This window comes from Pongo pygmaeus, chromosome 3 (assembly GCF_028885625.2).
Source record: "Pongo pygmaeus isolate AG05252 chromosome 3, NHGRI_mPonPyg2-v2.0_pri, whole genome shotgun sequence".
Taxonomy (NCBI): domain Eukaryota; kingdom Metazoa; phylum Chordata; class Mammalia; order Primates; family Hominidae; genus Pongo; species Pongo pygmaeus.
In genome coordinates, this window is record NC_072376.2 from 134,757,162 (window position 1) to 134,776,727 (window position 19,566).

At 33.4% G+C, this 19,566-nt stretch overlaps 1 protein-coding gene across 26 annotated transcripts in view; it reads left to right on the plus strand.

Moving 5' to 3' along the window:
* BLTP1 (bridge-like lipid transfer protein family member 1) overlaps positions 1 to 19,566 on the plus strand; it is a 215,674-nt gene that overhangs the window by 23,560 nt on the left and 172,548 nt on the right. For all 26 annotated transcript variants that reach the window (XM_063664090.1, XM_063664083.1, XM_063664080.1 and 23 more), the window contains 7 exons: positions 986 to 1,064; positions 2,748 to 2,812; positions 12,897 to 13,083; positions 14,287 to 14,368; positions 14,754 to 14,947; positions 16,862 to 16,941; positions 19,105 to 19,255. In XM_063664090.1, the coding sequence (XP_063520160.1) occupies positions 986 to 1,064; positions 2,748 to 2,812; positions 12,897 to 13,083; positions 14,287 to 14,368; positions 14,754 to 14,947; positions 16,862 to 16,941; positions 19,105 to 19,255 (838 nt within the window). The remainder of the gene's footprint in view (positions 1 to 985; positions 1,065 to 2,747; positions 2,813 to 12,896; positions 13,084 to 14,286; positions 14,369 to 14,753; positions 14,948 to 16,861; positions 16,942 to 19,104; positions 19,256 to 19,566) is intronic.

Sequence of the window (19,566 nt, forward strand, 5' to 3'; positions counted from 1 at the left end):
CCATAGCAGATGTATATTATAAATTTATATTTAATGAACAGATAGTAGCATTAGAAATTTACCTTTGTTTCATGATAGTTAAAATAATCTAACTGGAATTTCTCTCACACAGCACTCCATTACTTCATGATAATATCCACTTGGTTATGTCCTTTACCCCATTATTTATTACTTCTTTAAGTGTTTCTGTAGTAACTTTTTGACTTTTTTTTAACTTATAAAAGATGCTCATTAAAAGAGTTTGAAAAACTTGGATGTGTATAAAATGTGGAAATAGAAATTTCTTGAGAGTCCACAATTCAAAGAAAGTTTTTAATGTTCAATGTAGTTTTGGTTATTTTTAAAGTAACCCATACTTTAAAAATATGTAAGTTAGAATCATCTTGTATGTTTCATTTTATGGCCTGCTTTATTAATTAAATTTTTGACTACTTAAAAGTAGGAAATTTGCAGGTAGATAGGAGGGTGTATTAGGAAGCTATGTGCTTTGAAAGCCCTAAACCAGTGGGAGAAAGGGATGGGGAGAGATGACTGGAGAGAACCATTCTAACCTGCCTTATAATTGAGTACCTCTTAGTCGACATAAAACTTCTTTGAAACATAAATCGTCTTCCATTAATTTGAGGCAATGGCTGGTTCCTGCAGTCACTCAAGTTTCTAAAGAAAAATGGTAAATTAATCACTACTTTGGGTTTATTTAATGGCAGTGCATAATTAAGGAAATTATCCATATGAAGCAGTTACTTAAACTAATATCCTTTTCAGGTTATTTAGTAGCTTACTTCATAGTGATGATATGTATGGCACTTTTTGTTTTATTGGGGAAAGAATGATGGAAAATCAGTAAGGCTGTAAGGGTATCAGGAAGAGAGTGAGAAGAGATGCTTATTGAATAAATTTAGTGCTAATGTTATTTTAAACTTTAAGGGCCCTACTGTCTGTTAAAACAGTTACATTAACTGCTGTTTTTTCCTTCCTATAACAGGTTCCTTCTCTTTCTCTGTTCTTTCTGGAAAAGTCATGGTTCGTGAAATCTATTACATTACAGAAGACATGTCTATTAGGTAACAAAATTAAAAAATTAAAAAGGAACCATGTTAAACATACTTTAAAAATATTGTTAAAATGTTTTATGATATTTTATTGAATGTGACTTGCTTCTTCAAATAAAACTAAATCAAATTTTTTTTCCAGTAAATCATACTTGGTGAATTGATGTTTTAAAACATTTTGTCAGTGGATTAATTTAGCAGAATATAAAAATAGCTGTTTATAGAAATGAATAATCTTTCATTTCTAGATGAAAAAGTGAACCTTTAAATTGCCTGACCATTTTATATCGCAGAATTCATAGTAGTCGTTCATTATATACAGCAAGGTTTAGAGATGTTGGTAGCTGTCATCCATTAGCTCCTTATTAGAGATAATAAGTTTATAGAATTGTTTAGCATTTGTTAGAAACTCTGAATTTTATTCAAAGAAGGAAACACAGATATGAATATAATAAGGATATGATTGAAATGTTCCTTCTTCTGTAAGTCTTGAAAGAAAAGCCTACTCTATTTTTGTGATTTTCTTCAAATTTGTGACTTAGGTAGAATTCAAAAGTTTTGAATTAATTGAGAGGTGCTAGAGTTTGGCAATGCTCACACCTCACTTAATACTATAGGAGACAACTTCTGTGCTAGTCTAGAATTATTTCCAAATCAAAAGTGAAAAATAAAAAGTGCAGAGACATTTGGGTTGGTTCCAAGTCTTTGCTATTGTGAATAATGCCGCAATAAACATACGTGTCCAACAATGATAGACTGGATTAAGAAAATGTGGCACATATACACCATAGAATACTATGCAGCCATAAAAAATGATGAGTTCATGTCCTTTGTAGGGACATGGATGAAATTGGAAATCATCATTCTCAGTAAACTATCGCAAAAACAACAAACCAAACACCGCATATTCTCACTCATAGGTGGGAATTGAACAATGAGAACACATGGACACAGGAAGGGGAACATCACACTTTGGGGACTGTTGTCGGGTGGGGGGAGGGGGGAGGGATAGCATTGGGAGATATACCTAATGCTAGATGACGAGTTAGTGGGTGCAGCGCACCAGCATGGCACATGTATACATATGTAACTTACCTGCACATTGCGCACATGTACTATAAAACCTAAAGTATAATAATAATAATAATAATAATAATAAAAAAGTGCAGAGACTGTAAGTCTATCCTTTTGGGGCATGAGATGATAGGTTATTTATGAGAAATGAAGGAACGTCCTTAGAAGTTTCCCTTTTGTGTGCTAACATCCCTCTTTCAAGATTTGGCTTATTGTTACATAATTTTTTTCCCTCTCTCCTGTAGACCTAGGTATCTAATTTTTTATTTTAAAAAATATCATTTAAAAAGGAAAACATTTCTGTTAGCACTTCATTTTCCTGTGACCATTAATTAGAAGAATATGATATTTCAAAACATGTTGTATATGATAAATATATGCAATTTTTATTCATCAAGAATCTTTAGCTATGCAGTCTTTTCCTTTTTTAACTAGAAGATCGTGAAACATACTTTATAAGTGTTTGTTCACGAAAAGATGTGTGTTTGTGTATGCCAGTGTTCTTTTGAGGATTTCTTGTATTTCCTTGTTCATTATCAATTGCCTTCCTTTTGGAATAACTAAGAAATGAGTTAAGTAAATTGTTACTTAAATTCTAATTTTGTAATTTCCCTTTCTTAGGATTCAAGATGGATTCATCATTTTTCGGTGGTGGAAAATGTATAACCCAAAACAGAAGCAACATGGTGAGTTTTCATTTTTTATGTGTTTAAAATGTTCAGTCATATAATCAGGATTTTATGAAAACTAATTAAAATTAGATATGACCAGTTAGAAAAGTTTAATTTTTACGCTGGTCATGGTGGCTCATATCTGTAATCCCAGCACTTTGGGAGGCCAAGGCAGGTGGATCACCTGAGGTCAGGAGTTCGAGACCAGCCTGGCCAACATGATGAAACCCTGTCTCTACTAAAAATACAAAAAATTAGCTGGGCGTGGTGGCGGGCACCTGTAATCCCAGCTATTCAGGAGGCTGAGGCAGGAGAATTGCTTGAACCCAGGAGGCGGAGGTTGCAGTGAGCCAAGATCGTGCCACTGTACTCCAGCCTGGGCAACAGAGCAATACTCTGTCTCAAAAAAAAAAAAAGAAAAAGAAAAGTTTAATTTTAAAAAATGAGTGAAGAGAATTATTATTAACTTTTGTAGCATTAGCTGTGATTTAAATGAGAGGTATATACTCTTCAGTAAGGCATCACATTTTACCAAAATTAATAATTTGAATTATTTGTAAAAATATATATAAAATACAAAATACTCCAAACAAAGGTAAATTTTAAACCAACAAATTAAAAGTAGACTACCACTCATATTTTAAAAATAAACTAAGGAAAATGAATCAGCAACATTCACTTTCACTTCATAGTATCTTCCATATAGTAATACATTTATGAGTAATTTACTTGTTAAACAATTTTTCAGGTAAATTCTTTTGCTTCTGCTCCAGTGTAGGTTTTTTCTCTTATGACTTCTTAGGATAATTGATAAAAAAATGATAAAGGCCCAATCCTTCAAAAAACAAATATTTAGAAGATGTAATTTTCCTAATATTTTACCATAGTTCTTTGGCCTGTGTTCCCTCCTATTTCCTCAGATTTATCACATGACTAACAGCTAAAATAATCCCTAAACTGTTATATCAAGCACTTCATCACCTTTACTTGCTGTAGTTTAAATCTTAAACAGACTCTAGGAAACACACTGGTGTTTTAATGTCTATGAAATATTCTGAGATTTGATAGTAATAAACCCAGTTTTAAACACATTAAACTCTGTCATTCACTAGCGTTAAACCTTTCCTCAGTCATCATCCTCTATCTCTTCTCAGACCACTAGGGTCAAATATCTAGCAGCCTACTCAGCGTCTCCAATTTTATGTGTAACAGGTTTCTTACACTTGAAATATCCAACCAAACATCTGATCTTCCCACCCAAACCTACCCCACAGTATTTTCCATCTTATCAACAGCAAGTCTATCTTTTCTATTGCTCAGGCCAAAAATCTTGACTGCTGTCTTTTGTGTCCCAGAGGTCATCATCAAATCTTGTCAGCTTTCCTTTCATCCTACATCCAGAATCCAACTACTTCTCCCCACACTGGCCCAAGTCACCATCATCTTCCACCTGTTTTATCTTATAGTCTCTTAACTAGCCTCCCTGCTTCTGTGCACTTGTTCCTCAACCTGCTCTTAATACACTGCTCAGATCTTTTAAAAATGTAAGATCATTTTATTCCTCTCTCTTCCCAAATTTTCCCGTGGCTTCCCATCTCACTCAGAACAACACCAAGGTCTTGTAAGTGACCTACAGAATCCTACAAACTTCCTATAAATAGCCTGTAAAATCCTATATTATATCCCTATAAATATTCTATAAAATTCCTTCTACCTTCTGATCATCTTACCTTCCACCCCACTGCAGATAAACTGGCCTGTTAGTGTTGGTGATGAAACTGCAGCAGAGCCACCAGGAAATGCTGGCCTCTGGGTATTCACAGTATTCATTCCCTTATTTGCTTGGTGGTTCTGGTTAACTATCCTCTATCAGTGAAGCTTTTCTTGAGTACTTTTGTAAAGCAGCACCCTCCCCCACAAACTAGCACCCTCTGTTCCACTAACCTTGCTTTTATTTTCTTCAATGCTGTATTTTTCTCATGCATTCCTTGATGCTGTATATATATTTACTTGCTTATTAATAGAATCTACCTAACTTGAATGAAGCAAACTCTGTAAAGGGTGGGACTTGTTTTATTCTGTATTGTATACTTGGTGTCTAGAAAAATGCTTAGTACATAGAAGAACTCATTTGTATAAAAGAGTAACAGAGTATCTTTCTCCTAGTCATACTTCTAAGTAAAACAAAACATTGAGAAACATCTTATAGAATGCTTGAAAATCTAACATGTGGAGGCATAATAAATCTAAAATACAATATGTTTCTATTCCCAGATAGACCTATACCAGTAGAAATTAATTCTTATGAGATTCTTCAAGGTTATAAACAACTCAGTCAAAATTTACCAGGAAACTCTTTTAAATTATTTGTTTTCAAATTTACATAAGCAATAGTTTACTAATGATACCTGCATACAGATGTCCTGATTATTAGGCATACACTTTAAAGGCTAGTTGGTGAGCTGCAGAAGCAGCAATGAGGGAAATTAAGAGCCTGGACCTGCCCCTAATTGGATCAGCAGTGATGAATAAACAAACGGTGACTGTATAAAAATGAAAACAGGATTACTCTCAAATCCACCTCTAACTTGCTGGGCATGGACAACAGATTCTCTCCTTTCATTGTAACAGCTATGATAAGATATGGCTTCATTAATTGGAGACACCAAGGCATAAAGAGAAAGATATTAATTTCTGAACATATGTTGACAACACTGATAAACACTAAATACTGAATACTAAAATATTGTAAGATCCTCCTCAACATTCCTTATCCTGTTTTTCAGCTTTTATTCCCCCGCTATTATCTCATTTATTATTTTATTATTTATTTTCACCTCTGCAACCAGAATCCACCCTTCTGCATTAGTGAATAATTTTTCCTATGGTCACTGTCATATCTCTGGTGCCTAAAACAGTGACTAGTACATAGAAGATGTTGAATAAATAATTCTTAAATTATTAAATAAAAATAATAAATAGGTTTAAAAATTTTAAGGTTGAACAAAATGCCTAAATCACTGTTTTCCTTCCAAAAATCACCTTAGAAAAGTATTGAACAAATAGCAAGTCTGTAAGCATTTAAAAAGCACCTTTTGAGGCAAGGCATGTTGGCTCATGCTTGTAATCCCTGTGTTTTGGGAGGCTGAGGTGGGAGGATCGCTTGAGCCAGGAGTTTGAGACCAGCTTATACAACATTAGCAAGACCATGTCTCTACAAAAATTTTAAAAAATGAGCTGGGTGTGGTAGTATATGCCAGTAGGCTTAGCTATTTGGCCTGAGGTGGGAACATGCCTCAGGCTGAGTTACAGTAAGCTATGGTCACACCACTGCACTCCAGCCTGGGTGGCAGAGGAAGACCTTTTCTCTAAAAAATAAATAAGTAAATAAATAAATAAATAAATAAATAAATAAAAGCACTGCTTGGTCTCATATTTTAAAAGAGAAACATTTAGCTCAGTTCACATCCCACCTTTATTTGTTCTCTTGTTTCTATTTAGTTCACCTGCATTAATAATATTCCAGCCAAAGACCTGTATGATTAAACAGTAAACCAGATCTCCAAGCGTGGGCTGATCTCCATGCTTACATGGTCTGTATTTTCTTCAAGGCTTCTGTCCAAGATCTTTTTTGTTAATATTCCTAGCCTTCTACCATCCTCAGGAGTATTTTATGTGGCAACACTCCTTTCATCCTCCGTACCTGTACCCCAGTATTACACACTTAGATACAAAGAGACAGGTTGCCTAAAAGCACACCCATAGAACAGAAACACAGTGAAAAGGACACATATAGAGAGGCATATATATGCATACAGAAATGGGCATGCACATATAGGTACACTTATGTACAGAGAAACATTTTCAAAGATGAGCACATACATGCACACTCACACATGCATGCCCACACAAGTGCTAGTACACCCACTGTATCCCCCTCACAGAGATAAATACTCACACAGAGGCTACATGCAAGGTATCCTCCCTGCCCCCCACATACAGACAGGGGTACCATTCCAGATCAACAGAGGCATATCCCCAGCAGTGAGCATGTCCTCTCACAAACAAGTATCCCTCCAAAAGACAGGCACTTCTTTCAAAGGCATCCATCTCTCATATACACGTGCACGTACACACACACACACACACACACGGCTTCTTTTAAAAAACCTAATATGTTGAGAATGGCTGCATTGGATTCTTCAGGAACTGGACAAAGGAGGTAAATACATAGTAGAAAGAATATAGGATGTGATCCCTGTAACGTCATTTACTAATATTGTGACTTAAGGCAAGAATTTTAACCACTCTGAGCCTTATTTTTTTCATCTATAAAATGAGAACACCTCTACTTACCTGTAGGATTGCTATACAAAATAAATACTAGTTTTTTTCTCTTTGAAGGTCAAATTCTTACTAGTCATGTAAATTATGTATTTGTTTTCAAATTATTCTTTTAAGATAATCTTTCAGAATGTGATATAATGTTCAGAATAATGATAAAGGCAGCTCAGCTCTATTGCACTCTTGCTGTGTTCCAGGTACTGTTCTAGGCACTCTATGCACATAATTTTATTTAATCCTCACGACAACTCTAGTGATTGGAGCCCAAGATTACACAACCAGCAAGATGTAGATTGGAACCCAGATACTAAACTCTTCACAAAACAAAAGTAAAAGTAAATGCATTTTGTAGAACTGCTTAAGTCTTCTGAACAAACAGCTAATTGAGACTCCTTGTTTTCCAAAGAGAAATTAGAAAAAAGATACGTATTTAATTATGTAATTGGGACACATGCTATTTGTAGTAAAAAAGGCAAGGTGCAGAAGTGCTGCCAAGGCCTTATAATTCTTAGAATCAATACAAAGACAAACAGTCTACTGACCTTTTAAAAACTGCTCAGGGTTTTCTATTTATGTAATTTATTTAACAAGGTTTAGATGTAACCGGTTTTAAATTACACTAATAGATTATAGTAGGCTAAAACCTCTAAGTAATAAAATAAGAGAAAGGGACATACTTTACCGTCATTCTTTCACTTCTTGATATAAGAATTTCTTGTGGTTAAGAAGAAAGCATGACTATTTATTCAGATCCATATTCATTTAAACATTGTGATATATCATTGCCTGTTAAGAGGCAACTGGTCTTACAGTTTATTTTCCAAAAGACAGTCTTTATCCTAAAAACAAAATAAAGATTTTTGACAGATATAATTGATCTTTAGCTGACAATCATCTATAAAGCAGATCACTAATTTTATAATCTAGGGAGTATTTACAAACATCCTATGATAAACAAATTAGATATATTCTTTTTTTTTTTAAAGAGCTACACTGGACAACTGACAGATCTAAATGTGCTCCTGGCACAGAATTTGAGCACTTGAACACGCCTCTTTTTTCCTGATAGAGCAATTCAAAAACTGAGTAATAAAAATCTTGGTCCTACCTACAGACAGACTTTGGTCCATCTCCTTGGAAGGCTGAATGCACATCTGTCTATTCAGGCATATGTCCCAATTAGGCTTCTAATTTTTCCACCAAGAAACATCAACTTCCTTCTTGGTTAACTGCCAAGCATATGGATCTGCCCTTAATCAGAAGGAAATACTGATTATAAGGTCTTGTTAGTGAACATAATCTGTTTTAATATTATATATAATGATTGTATAAGCTGCTAATCTTGTTACACTTTTATCAAAAGCTTCATTTGCGGCCTATTCATTCCTCTATCTACTATAGTCTAAATTCTGTCCCTGAGTAATGGTAGACTGATAATGTACTCAAACCAAATTATTTATTCCTGCATTACTATTTGACATCATGTCTTTACTTTTGAAGGACATTGAGTATGTTGTTAAGAATGTCATCCTCCATACTAGAGAATTTCCTTTACAAAAGCACAGGGAAGAAAAACTTAATTGACTCTTCACCAATGTTGTGCTCCTCTTGATGAGAATTAAATGTCATATTGTAGGTAAAAGTATGAGCAAATTATTAGTAATTGCAAAAGTAATAATTGATAACATCTACCAACCTCTAACATCACTATAAAATAGAGGTGTGGAATCTTTTTTTCTATTGGAAATCATTGGCACACACAAAATTTAAAAAAGAACACTTAAGCCAAAAACAATTTAAATATTCTTAAATGTTAAGAATACAGAATATCCAAAAATTATAATATTTCTGTTCTAGATTATGGGCAATTACAGAGAGCATACAGAGAGACAGCAGTATGCTAATATTAAAAGAGTGACAAAAAGAATTCAAGACATTGACAGAAATTATGGGGAAAGCCAGTCAAGGGAAGGCCAGTATTTAAGATATTTCTGTTAACCTGAGGTGTATGAATCTGAAGTAGTGACTACATTTTGCTATGTCCTTTCAAAGAAGCGGAGTTTATGGCACTCCGCTGCCCTCCCCTGAGTTTATTGACTGTGCCTGCCAGGTATTCAGGGTCCTCCATACACAGTTTCCAAATCATCCCCTATTACCCCGTTACCTTAAATTTACCACCAAATTGAATTTCTAAACACACACATTTTCTAACCTCAGTGCCATTGGTCTAATCAGTTATTCCATGTGAGCTCCCCTCCCCTCCACATCTGTCTGACATAATCCTCCTCACTCATCATCATGCATGCTCCTTGAGGAATAAGGCATTCACAGGAGCCCTCCATCTACCATTCTACTTCCTGACAAATGGGCAGAACTTTATTGTCAAACCATGACCCTGTTGGGACCATACCAAATGTTCTGTATCAAAGTTAGAAGTTCTCAGTATTTTTCCTCCATTCACATTCACTGCTCCCTTTCTCCTTTAATTGTAATTGTTTGTATGCATCTGCTCCACCAAATCGATTCAAGTGGCACTCATTTCCCTCTTTCTTTTTTTAAATCCCCCTCCCAGCTTAACACAATGATTAATAAAGTGAATGCCAAATAAATACCTGTTAAAAATTTTTATCAAAAACCACTTCTTTCGTGAAAGACACTTGGGTCAGTTATTCTTGACTTCATACGTGTATTCTGGTGAGGAGCAATTCATTTTAATGAGATGTAGTATTTCATGATCAAATGAAGTAACTACTTTTCTCAAAAAGAAAAAAAGCTGGGTTGGTTGCAGTAGCTCACACTGGTAATCCCAGAGCTTTGGAAGGCCTAAGTGGGAGGATTGCTTGAGCCCAGAAGTTTGAGACCAACCCGGATAACATAGTGAAACCCTGTTTCTACAGAAAATACAAAAATTAGCCAGACATGGTGACATGTGCCTGGGGTCCCAGCTACTTGGGAGGCTGAGGTGGGAGGATCGCTTGAGCCATGGAGGTTGAGGCTGCAGTGAGCCATGATTGCACCACTGCATGCCACACTGGGGGACAGAGCGAGACCCTGTCTCAAAAAAAAAAAAAGCTTAAACAATTTAAGATTTACATTCTGCACTCTAGAAATTGTAGAATTAGAGAATTTCTAAAATCAGAAAATTCTAAAGTGGTCAGTGTCATTAGGCTTATAGCTTTAAACTGTCAGTTGCCTCTGGATACTGCAGGTGTCCATCCTTTCCTCAAGCTGCAATCAATATTTATGATAAGAATTTCCAAGGACTTATTTGGGCCCCAGTTGACGAGGCGGCTTTATAATACAAGGAGCACTGGACTAGAAGTTAGCAGATGTAGATTTTTGCTCTGACTCTACAAGTTACAATCACAGGAATTTCTCTTTCTTAATCAGCAAAATGAGAGGTTTTTAAAGTATTAGTTATTTCCAAGTCGATGAGGGGTTTTGAGAAGATCAGTTTTTTCCAAGTTTTGTTCTTTGGAACAAAATTCTAGGGTTAATAGCATGGGATACTAGTTCAAATGGACCTTCTTCTCTACTTTCCAACCTCACTGTCCCCCTACAGCTTTATTTATTCACACAAATATCCTAAATACTGAAAATAATTGAGAATAAAACATCTAGTGTAAGTATCCACATAGAGGTACATTTTTCTTTCAAAATCATAAACCAACTATATAAACAAAAAATTTTGTTTCAGCTCCACTGTAATCTTGTTAACAATATGGCTTATGTTAACTAAATATGTTTTTAAAAAAGAAAAGTTTAGTCAAAAGAGCAAATCATCTAACAAATAGACTGCAAGATTAATAGAAGCATGACATGTAGGGGAAAATATGCACCTAAAGTAAATCTCTCTAAGGAACAAACTAGATAGACTTTATAAATGAAATCAAAGGCAGAAATATTGGGCCTGCTCAAAGTTAAGTGAATGTGTCAAAAGCCAAGACTGAAAAGAACGTGGCTCTTAGGAATAAGTTTAGCTATCTCTGCAGTATAAGTAAGATATCTTCACTTAAATGCCACCTAAAATTATTCTTTAGATAGTTGATAGCAGTTGCTAAGAAAAAAAGTTTGTAGGGCCGGGTGTGGTGGCTCACGCCTATAATCCCAGCACTTTGGAAGGCTGAGGCAGGCAGATCACCTGAAGTCAGGAGCTTGAGACCAGCCTGGACAACATGGTGAAACCGCTTCTCTACTAAAAATACAAAAATTAGCCAGGCATAATGGCAGGTGCCTGTAATCCCATCTCATCGGGAGGCTGAGGTGGGAGAATTAGTGGAACTTGGGAGGTGCCAGGTTGCAGTGAGCTGAGATCGTGCCATTGCACTCCAGCCTGGGCAACAGAGGGAGACTCTGTCTCAAAAAAAAAAAACAAAAAACAAAAAACATTCATAGCAGTTGCTAAGAAAAAAAGGTAAAAATGCTGGTTTAACAACTGGTACTATACAGTCACAGTCTAGAGACTCATTAGCATACTGCCTTTCTAAACCACACATGAGAAACTGCAAAATGCCCATTTCAAACTCTCTCAGAATACTTTATTGTATGACAAAACTTAGCCTTTGTTCAAACTTATCTAATGAACAGCTGCTCTAGCTGTTGGAATACTTTTTCCAGACATGAAATCTGCCCCTAATATTCTGATTTCATTATTTCTACAGATGCCAAATACTAGCCCATTTACACCAGTCTTCATCAGGGAAGAGTATATCATATAGTATAGAAGAGGGGAAAAGCTATGTGGGGCAAGAGAATGATAGCAAAACAATAGAAGACTAAATACTAGTGAAGTAATAGTGAAATCTAAAGTAATTTTGGCTGGCTCAGACTTGTAAGTTTAAATCTATTTTCCTATAGGAATAAAGTTATAAATTACAGTAGATTACTAGGTGAAAAGAAAGGATTTTTCAACCAAGTGATGATAAAATCAGAGTTTTGTAAACTCCATAGTTTTCTAAAACATCTGTTATAAAGTGGACATTTAAATATCCATAAATGTTTGAATTTGTTCAATAGAGATAAAAATGGATAAAGGTTATAAAAAAGAGGTCTCAGAAAACATGGTAGTTCTTTCATTTGGTAACAAAAGAAAGCATTGATTGTGGTACCTTTTTTCTGTCGCTCTCTGGTTGACGTGTGATGCGTTGTTTTAGATTATTTCCTGAGTAGAAACAAGTGCCTCATCCATCACTTTAAATGGGTTCATTAATTACTATTGCTATTTCTACTTAATGTAATTGTCTTTTATTTGAGAAGATGGAAGTCTACAGTTCATAAAACCTATGTTTTAGTGTTGTGTATGTTTATGGAAATAAGTATTTATGAAAAATTGTAGTTTCTGTGATGCAAAAGTTCAAATACCAATATGATAGTTAAATAAAGCATCATACTTTAAACATTTTACTGCATATATTTTGGTATAAAATTATGGCTATATTAGGGTAAAGGTGTACTTTTACTCTTTAAGTGGTACTTTACTGTTCTTAGCTAAAAATCTTTAAATTTTTTCAGTATATAACCGGAATCTAGAAATTAAAGTTGTTTTTAGAATGCTGAATTAAAATATAACAGAAATATCAAGTTTTTTCTTTTTTTGGCCAGTGTTTTATATTTATTTTATTAATATGCTTCTCTGTATCATAGAATTCTATTTTAAAATACATTGAATTACTTTAGGTGTGTAAAAATGTTTGAGTAAAAACTTTGAAGTTCTTAAAAAGTTGACTAAAAATTTTTTCGTAATCGGTGTCTTTAGATCCAAAGGCAGAAACCAGGTTATACATCACAGTCAATGACTTTGAATTTCATGTCTATAATCGTTCGGATCTTTATGGACGCCTTCAAGAGTTGTTTGGTTTGGAGCCAACAATAATTCCACCTAAGAAAGATGATGATAAAACACGGGAAAATGGAAGAACAAGAACCCAATCGAAAATTGAAAGGTTCAGTATCATACTTGAATTTTATTAATCTCTAGCATTTAAACATTTGCCTTTATTAGAATATCATTGAGGCTATGCACCTAAACAGAGCCTAATATTTCTTTGCAAATTAACTGAAACTTTTAGTAACATAAATAATTATATAATTATTTTAGAAATTGAGATGATATAGAATATGTAATCTAAAAAAGTCCTGTTCTATTCTCCTGCACACAAATCCTACTTTTCTCCATATTAATAACCACTGTTATCAATTTAGTTTTTATCCTTTTGAATGTATGTACATAAACGTATACATACATATTTAAGGTGCTTATAAAATACGTGATTTTGTTCTGTGTTTCTAAACATATATGTTTAGAATATGTGCCTCATATCGTGTGTATTGTTCTGTAATTTGCTTTTTATGTAGCAGTTTCTCTGTAAGATTATTCCATATCTGTATATGTAGGTCTGCTTTTAAAAATACATATCTGTGTGTGTAGGTCTACCTACAAAATTATTCTGGAACAGGATCAGCAAACTTAGACCTATACTATAGCACAAGTCTAGCCCACTGCCTGTTTTGTATATAGAGTTTTATTGGGACATACCCACACCTATTTATTTATATATTATCTATCTGTTTAGTGAATTGCTGTGAAATTTTGATTTCTTAACATTTGTGTACTTTGTATATGGCCAGTTTTCTTACTCTTGGCTTATCATTTTCATTTCATTAAGGGAAAATTAATTTGGCACAAGGCATTTGGGTGAGGGAAGGAAGAGGAGCAACTGGATTGTTTTTAGAAGTGCTAAAAACAGTAGACAAACATCAAAGTGACTTGTACCTTAATCATTTATGTTTAATAATAACTTTGGCTGTCTTATAAAATGTCGTATAGTAACATAATGGGCAAAATGGTAGATGTAATGACAGCATATCATCCCTTATAGTTTTGTCATTAAAGCTTGTTATTCTAAAAACATAGTTTTGTTATAATAGCTTATCCATCTAAAAGTTGATATAAGAGTGCTCCAGTAGACAGCTGTAGGAATATTAGTATTCCTTCAGATGATCATTGTTCTGTTTACTGAAGTGGTCATTAGATGTATTTGGAAAGGTAAACTGATACTGTGAGGTATGGTATTGTGAGGAAGTGAACTATGTCCTCAGGTATTTAAGTTTTTCTTATTCATGTCAGTTTTATTTTTTCTTGTTAGAGTTAAAGTAAAAACAGAATCCCAAGACCCCACATCTTCATGGAGATCACTTATTCCGGTCATAAAGGTCAATGTGAGCACAGTAAGTAAATTCTGCTACAATTACTGTTTCATGGGGTAGTAACGTAGAACTTTTAATTTTTGCAAATATGATTTTAATGTAAGAAAATTAAATAATTTTGTGGAGTTTTTTTTAGTTCCCATTTCTGTAAAGTGTGAGTGAAATAATTATTTTAAAATACTATTTTCTGATAAATTTGTGTTTAAATTTCTTTAAGTACTTAAATTTTCTTTTAAGTACTGGTTTAAATTGACCAGTGGAGTAATTTAAATAGCACATAGTCCTAAAGTGGAATCATTAAGCTGTTGTTTGAAAGTGTTTGTTATTAGTTTAGCTAAGGAAAGAAATATGGCCAGAATAGCATGATATAATGTCTCTTATCTGTTTTTTTTTTTTTTTTTTTAAGGGACGTTTGGCCTTTGGAAATCACTACCAGCCGCAAACTCTGTGCATCAACTTTGATGATGCTTTCTTAACTTACACTACAAAACCACCTTCAAGTCATCTTGACCAATTCATGCATATTGTGAAAGGAAAGCTTGAAAATGTTCGAGTCATGCTTGTTCCTAGTCCAAGATATGTTGGTCTTCAAAATGATGAGTAAGAAAATCTTATAAAAATAATAAAAAACTTCTTATAGGTAATATAGATACAGCTAGAAACTTTAACATCCTTTTAATTTTTTTTTGCTACAAGTTGTACAAAAATTAGGTATATTTCTCTATTAAAGCAGTTAACAATGTAGTCCTTTATAGGATAAATGGATATGCTATCCAGTGATAATTTTAAATATTTTTCTGCATGATTATAACTATAATTTTTTTATCCTTTTCTCCTTCTAATTGTATTTTGGAAACTTACTTTGTGCAATTAGTTCCTGTTTGTATGTTAGGAGATACACATTACAGGTAGGTTTTTGTTTCTAGAAGATGTGACTAAAGAGTAAATTGAACAGATTCATTGCAGTGGAATACCACTTTGAGTTATTGAAAGTTGAAAATTGAATTGAAATTACTCTTGGAAAATTTGGTGAAGTTAAGATGGTATAGTTTTGAGACCCACTTGACATTTCTTTAAGTTCCAAACTGTCAGTTTTCCATCTAGCTTTCCTTTTTTTTTCTTTCAGTGAAGTAGCTGCTTGTGTGTATAAGACTCATTATAGGAATGATGTACACTAGACTCAGTGTGGTGGGATGCTGAGTGGGAGATGTGCTCTTGTGATTTTTATGTTTTTTCTCAATTTTTGTGTGTGTAAAGGATACTCTGGTTGAATTTATGTAACTTAAGTGTTCATATGGAGAGTTTTCAGTACAGTGTCTCAGCTTTTATCTTTGTGTGTAGGTACCTTATGAGGTTTTATATGAAACATGATTATTCCTTTTTAGTTGTAACTCTTGGCTGGCCTGGTATTCGATTTTCCAGGATTTGGCTAGAATGATAGAAAGAGGGTTTTTCCTTTTTGAGTATCACGGTGACTGTGGGTCTACCTGGCCTCTTCAAGATCATGGACTTGGTTAAGAATCTTCTGGAATGTGGACTGTGCACACAAATGTGTATGAGTAAAGGTATAATACTGAATAAATCAGGATTTTTTTGAAAAATTATGGACAGTAAGATGAAAAAGTGTCTTGCTGTTAATAATTTGTATAAAAAGATTTAAAATTGTATTTTTCACTTGTTAAAACTAAGTGTGGAGATTACATGATGATATTAAACATTAACCTTTGTGATTTAATACATATTTAGAAAAAAATTGCAAGTTTTTGCATTTAATATCATCTAATGATTGAGAAGTTAATTTTGATATGCAAGAAGATATTGTGATGTATGTATGACAAAGAGAAAAGTTGTTTAATCAAAGCAAGCGAAGATTAATGGTTTCTGGGAAATTATTGATGGTAGAAAAACGTTCATTCCAGAGTTAGAGTTCACGATGTTTGCTCTAGATTTATTTCAAGTTGATTAAATATTCATGGAAATAGGTAATAAGAAGATAAAATGATAACATTTTTTATTATTTAATGTTTTTGAATGATTATAGTTTAATATACAGATAGATAAAATGATACTTATTATTCCGTTATTAATATAAAGTGGTCAAATTTTAATTTTGTTGTAAATGCAGAATATGATCATTTTATTCCAGTGATCATCATTCCATTGTATTTAAACTTTGTTTTAAATCGATTTCTCTTATTCAAAACTGAAAATGAAAAATATAAAACTAAATTTTTTCTGTTTAAAACCAAATTTTTTTTCTTCTTGAAGTAATTTACCGATAAATTTTTAGTATCATTTTATTATTGAGTCTAACATAGAATAAAACATGGAACAATTTCTTAGGTTGATTGTTCATTGGAAAGGTGTTTTTCTTTCTTTTCAGGATGCTACTTGTTATGTGCTTGTTAGTTTTTTTTCCTTTTCTTTTCACCTATTGCCAGCATTAACCAGGATACTGAAAATTTTATATTCTGGAGATTTGTTTAGTTTGCTTTCCCCTCCACCTTCTTATAGACCACCGAGATTAATGGGAGAAGGTTTCGTGGTGATGCAGTCAAATGATGTTGACATCTACTACTACATGGATGAGCCAGGTATTGTTGTTGTTGTTGTTGTTGCTGTTTTTTTTAAAGTGACAGAGTCTCACTCTGTCACACAGGCTGGAATGCAGTGGCGTAATCACAGTCCACTATACGCTTGACCTTCCAGGCTCAAGCAGTCCTCCTACCTCAGCCTCCTGAGTTACTAAGATGACAGGAATATGCCACTATGCCTGACTAATTTTTAAAGTTTTTGTAGAGATGGTATTTTGCTATATTGCCCAGGCTGATCTCAAATTCCTGGCCTTAAGTGATCCTCCTGCCTCATTCTCCCAAAGTGCTGGGATTGTAGTCATGAGCCCATGGTGCCTGGCCTGTTTTTGTTTTAAAGCATGTTTCATAGCTACAACTGTATTTTTTCTATGAAATGCTGGTATCTAGTAATATTTTACATCTTCTTGCTTAGCCATCAGGAAATGGTAAATGTAGATAAGAGTGAAAATATCTGGAAAATATCTGTGTCATTTCTCAAAACTTGAATATTAGTTTAGTATTATAGATTAAAAGAGAACATTATTTTTTTCAAATTCAATTTTCATAGATAAACCTCAAAAATTGAGAATGCAAATGATCACGAGTGAAAACCTTTAAAGAATGTAGTGATAGTTAAGGTAGTTCATCTTAGCTTAGAAGCTTAGTATAGTAGATTTGAGACTTAAAGTTTGAGGATTGAAATCCATCTTGTTAAAATTCTTGACAGGTGGCTTCCATTTTCTAAAAGTATCTAAACATTGGGTTTTAAGCTCTTTTTTCATACTTCTGCTCTTTTTATACCTTTCAGAGTATAAAAGTATTTAAGGTCAAAGTATTTTGAAAGTAAAACTAAGACGTTATTTGCCTTTTCACCATGTTGACATTTGTGCTAATGGTGCAGAGCAATGGTGGGTAAAACTGTTGTTGCTTTAACACTAATCAAGGAAGTGGTTCCTAATTATATTAGTAGTCATTGTATTTTTCAACTGCTACACATTTACGGTAAAACAAAATGTCAAAATCACATAAAAATTTCCTTGATTAAGCAATAGAAATTATTTATTTTGTCAAATGTTGACCTTTAATTAAAGTGTTTTTAATATTTGGTGTGAGAAAATGGGAAGTACACGTAAAGCGCTTGTGCTGCATACCAAAATATTCTGGTGTCTTGAGGAAAAGCACTTGTATGATTAAGTTGCAAGCTGCACTAATTGCGTTTTTTTTTTTCTGGAGTGCCAGTTTTATTTGAAAGAGTAATTAGAGACAAACTGTAATTTGAGCTTTCTTGTGAAAATTAGAACTTTGGAAAATTTGAGTCTGCTGTTATGAGCTTGACAGCATCCCAATAGTTAACATCTTTTGTGATGGGACCACCAATGATATAGCAAGTGTGATGTTTTTAAATGTTTAATAATGGAATTGGTCAATATTTGGAAAAAATCTGCATTACTCAGTGAACCCGTATTTCCCAATGCATGATATTATAAAAGTCATGCATAGATAAATGTATTCAAAGTGCAAGATAGACCAGTAGATTTTAACATAACAGGGTATGAAAAGTTTAGTGATATGGCTTCAGATTCCACATTGCAATTAACCTTTAAGAAATTTCCATTTGTTGAATTTTGGGGTAGTATCAAAGAAGAGTATTAAAAATTATCTGAAAAAGCTATTAAAATACTCCTCCCTTTTCTATCTACATATCTTTATGAGGCCAGATCTTTTCCAAATCCTTCAGTAACAGATTGAATGCCAAAACAGCTATGAGAATCCACCTGTTTTCTATTAAGCTAGACATTAGAGATTTGCCAAAAAAACCTCTAATACCTCTCACTAAATTATTTTGTTTTAGAAAATATAGTTATTCTTCATTAAAAATGAGATTAAAATTTCATTTAATTTTATATTATATTTATATTACATGTTATATTTAATTACATTAAATATTTTGTCAACATGAGTTTATTTTTAAAATATTTTTTTAAATTGCTGAATTTTAATTTTGAACATAGTAATTCTTGATAGACATAATACAATATGAGGACAACCTCTTTTAGGTTCTCAATAATTTTTAAGAATATAAAGGTTTCCTGAGACCAAAAAATGTTGGAACTGCTGATCTAAGGAAACTTTTTAATGGCCATTTTAAATAACTGCCTTTATATTGTATGTTCTGGAATATAGGACTTGTTCCGGAAGAAACAGAAGAAAATATTGAAGGAGAAATGAGCAGTGAGGATTGCAAATTACAAGACTTGCCTCCATGTTGGGGACTGGATATAGTTTGTGGTAAAGGAACAGATTTTAATTATGGACCATGGGCCGATAGGCAGAGGTACTTGAGTATGTTATATTTCTTATAAGTCTTTTAGATGTGTTTAGATGTATATAATTTTAAATAAAAACTAGCTTAAAATTTTTATAAACTATTTTATTATGGCAGAGGAAGATATCACTAAACATTTTGATCCAGATAATGACTTGCTTGTGGCTTCTCCACAAGCAAGTTCATTCCAAAGGTGGAGCTGATTGATTAGAATTAGTATCTAATTCTGATTGATTAGAATTAGATTGATTAGAATGAGGAGCGTATTTGTTGGTTCATTTGTTTTTTCTTTTGGATTTAATCAACAACGATTTCTTCAT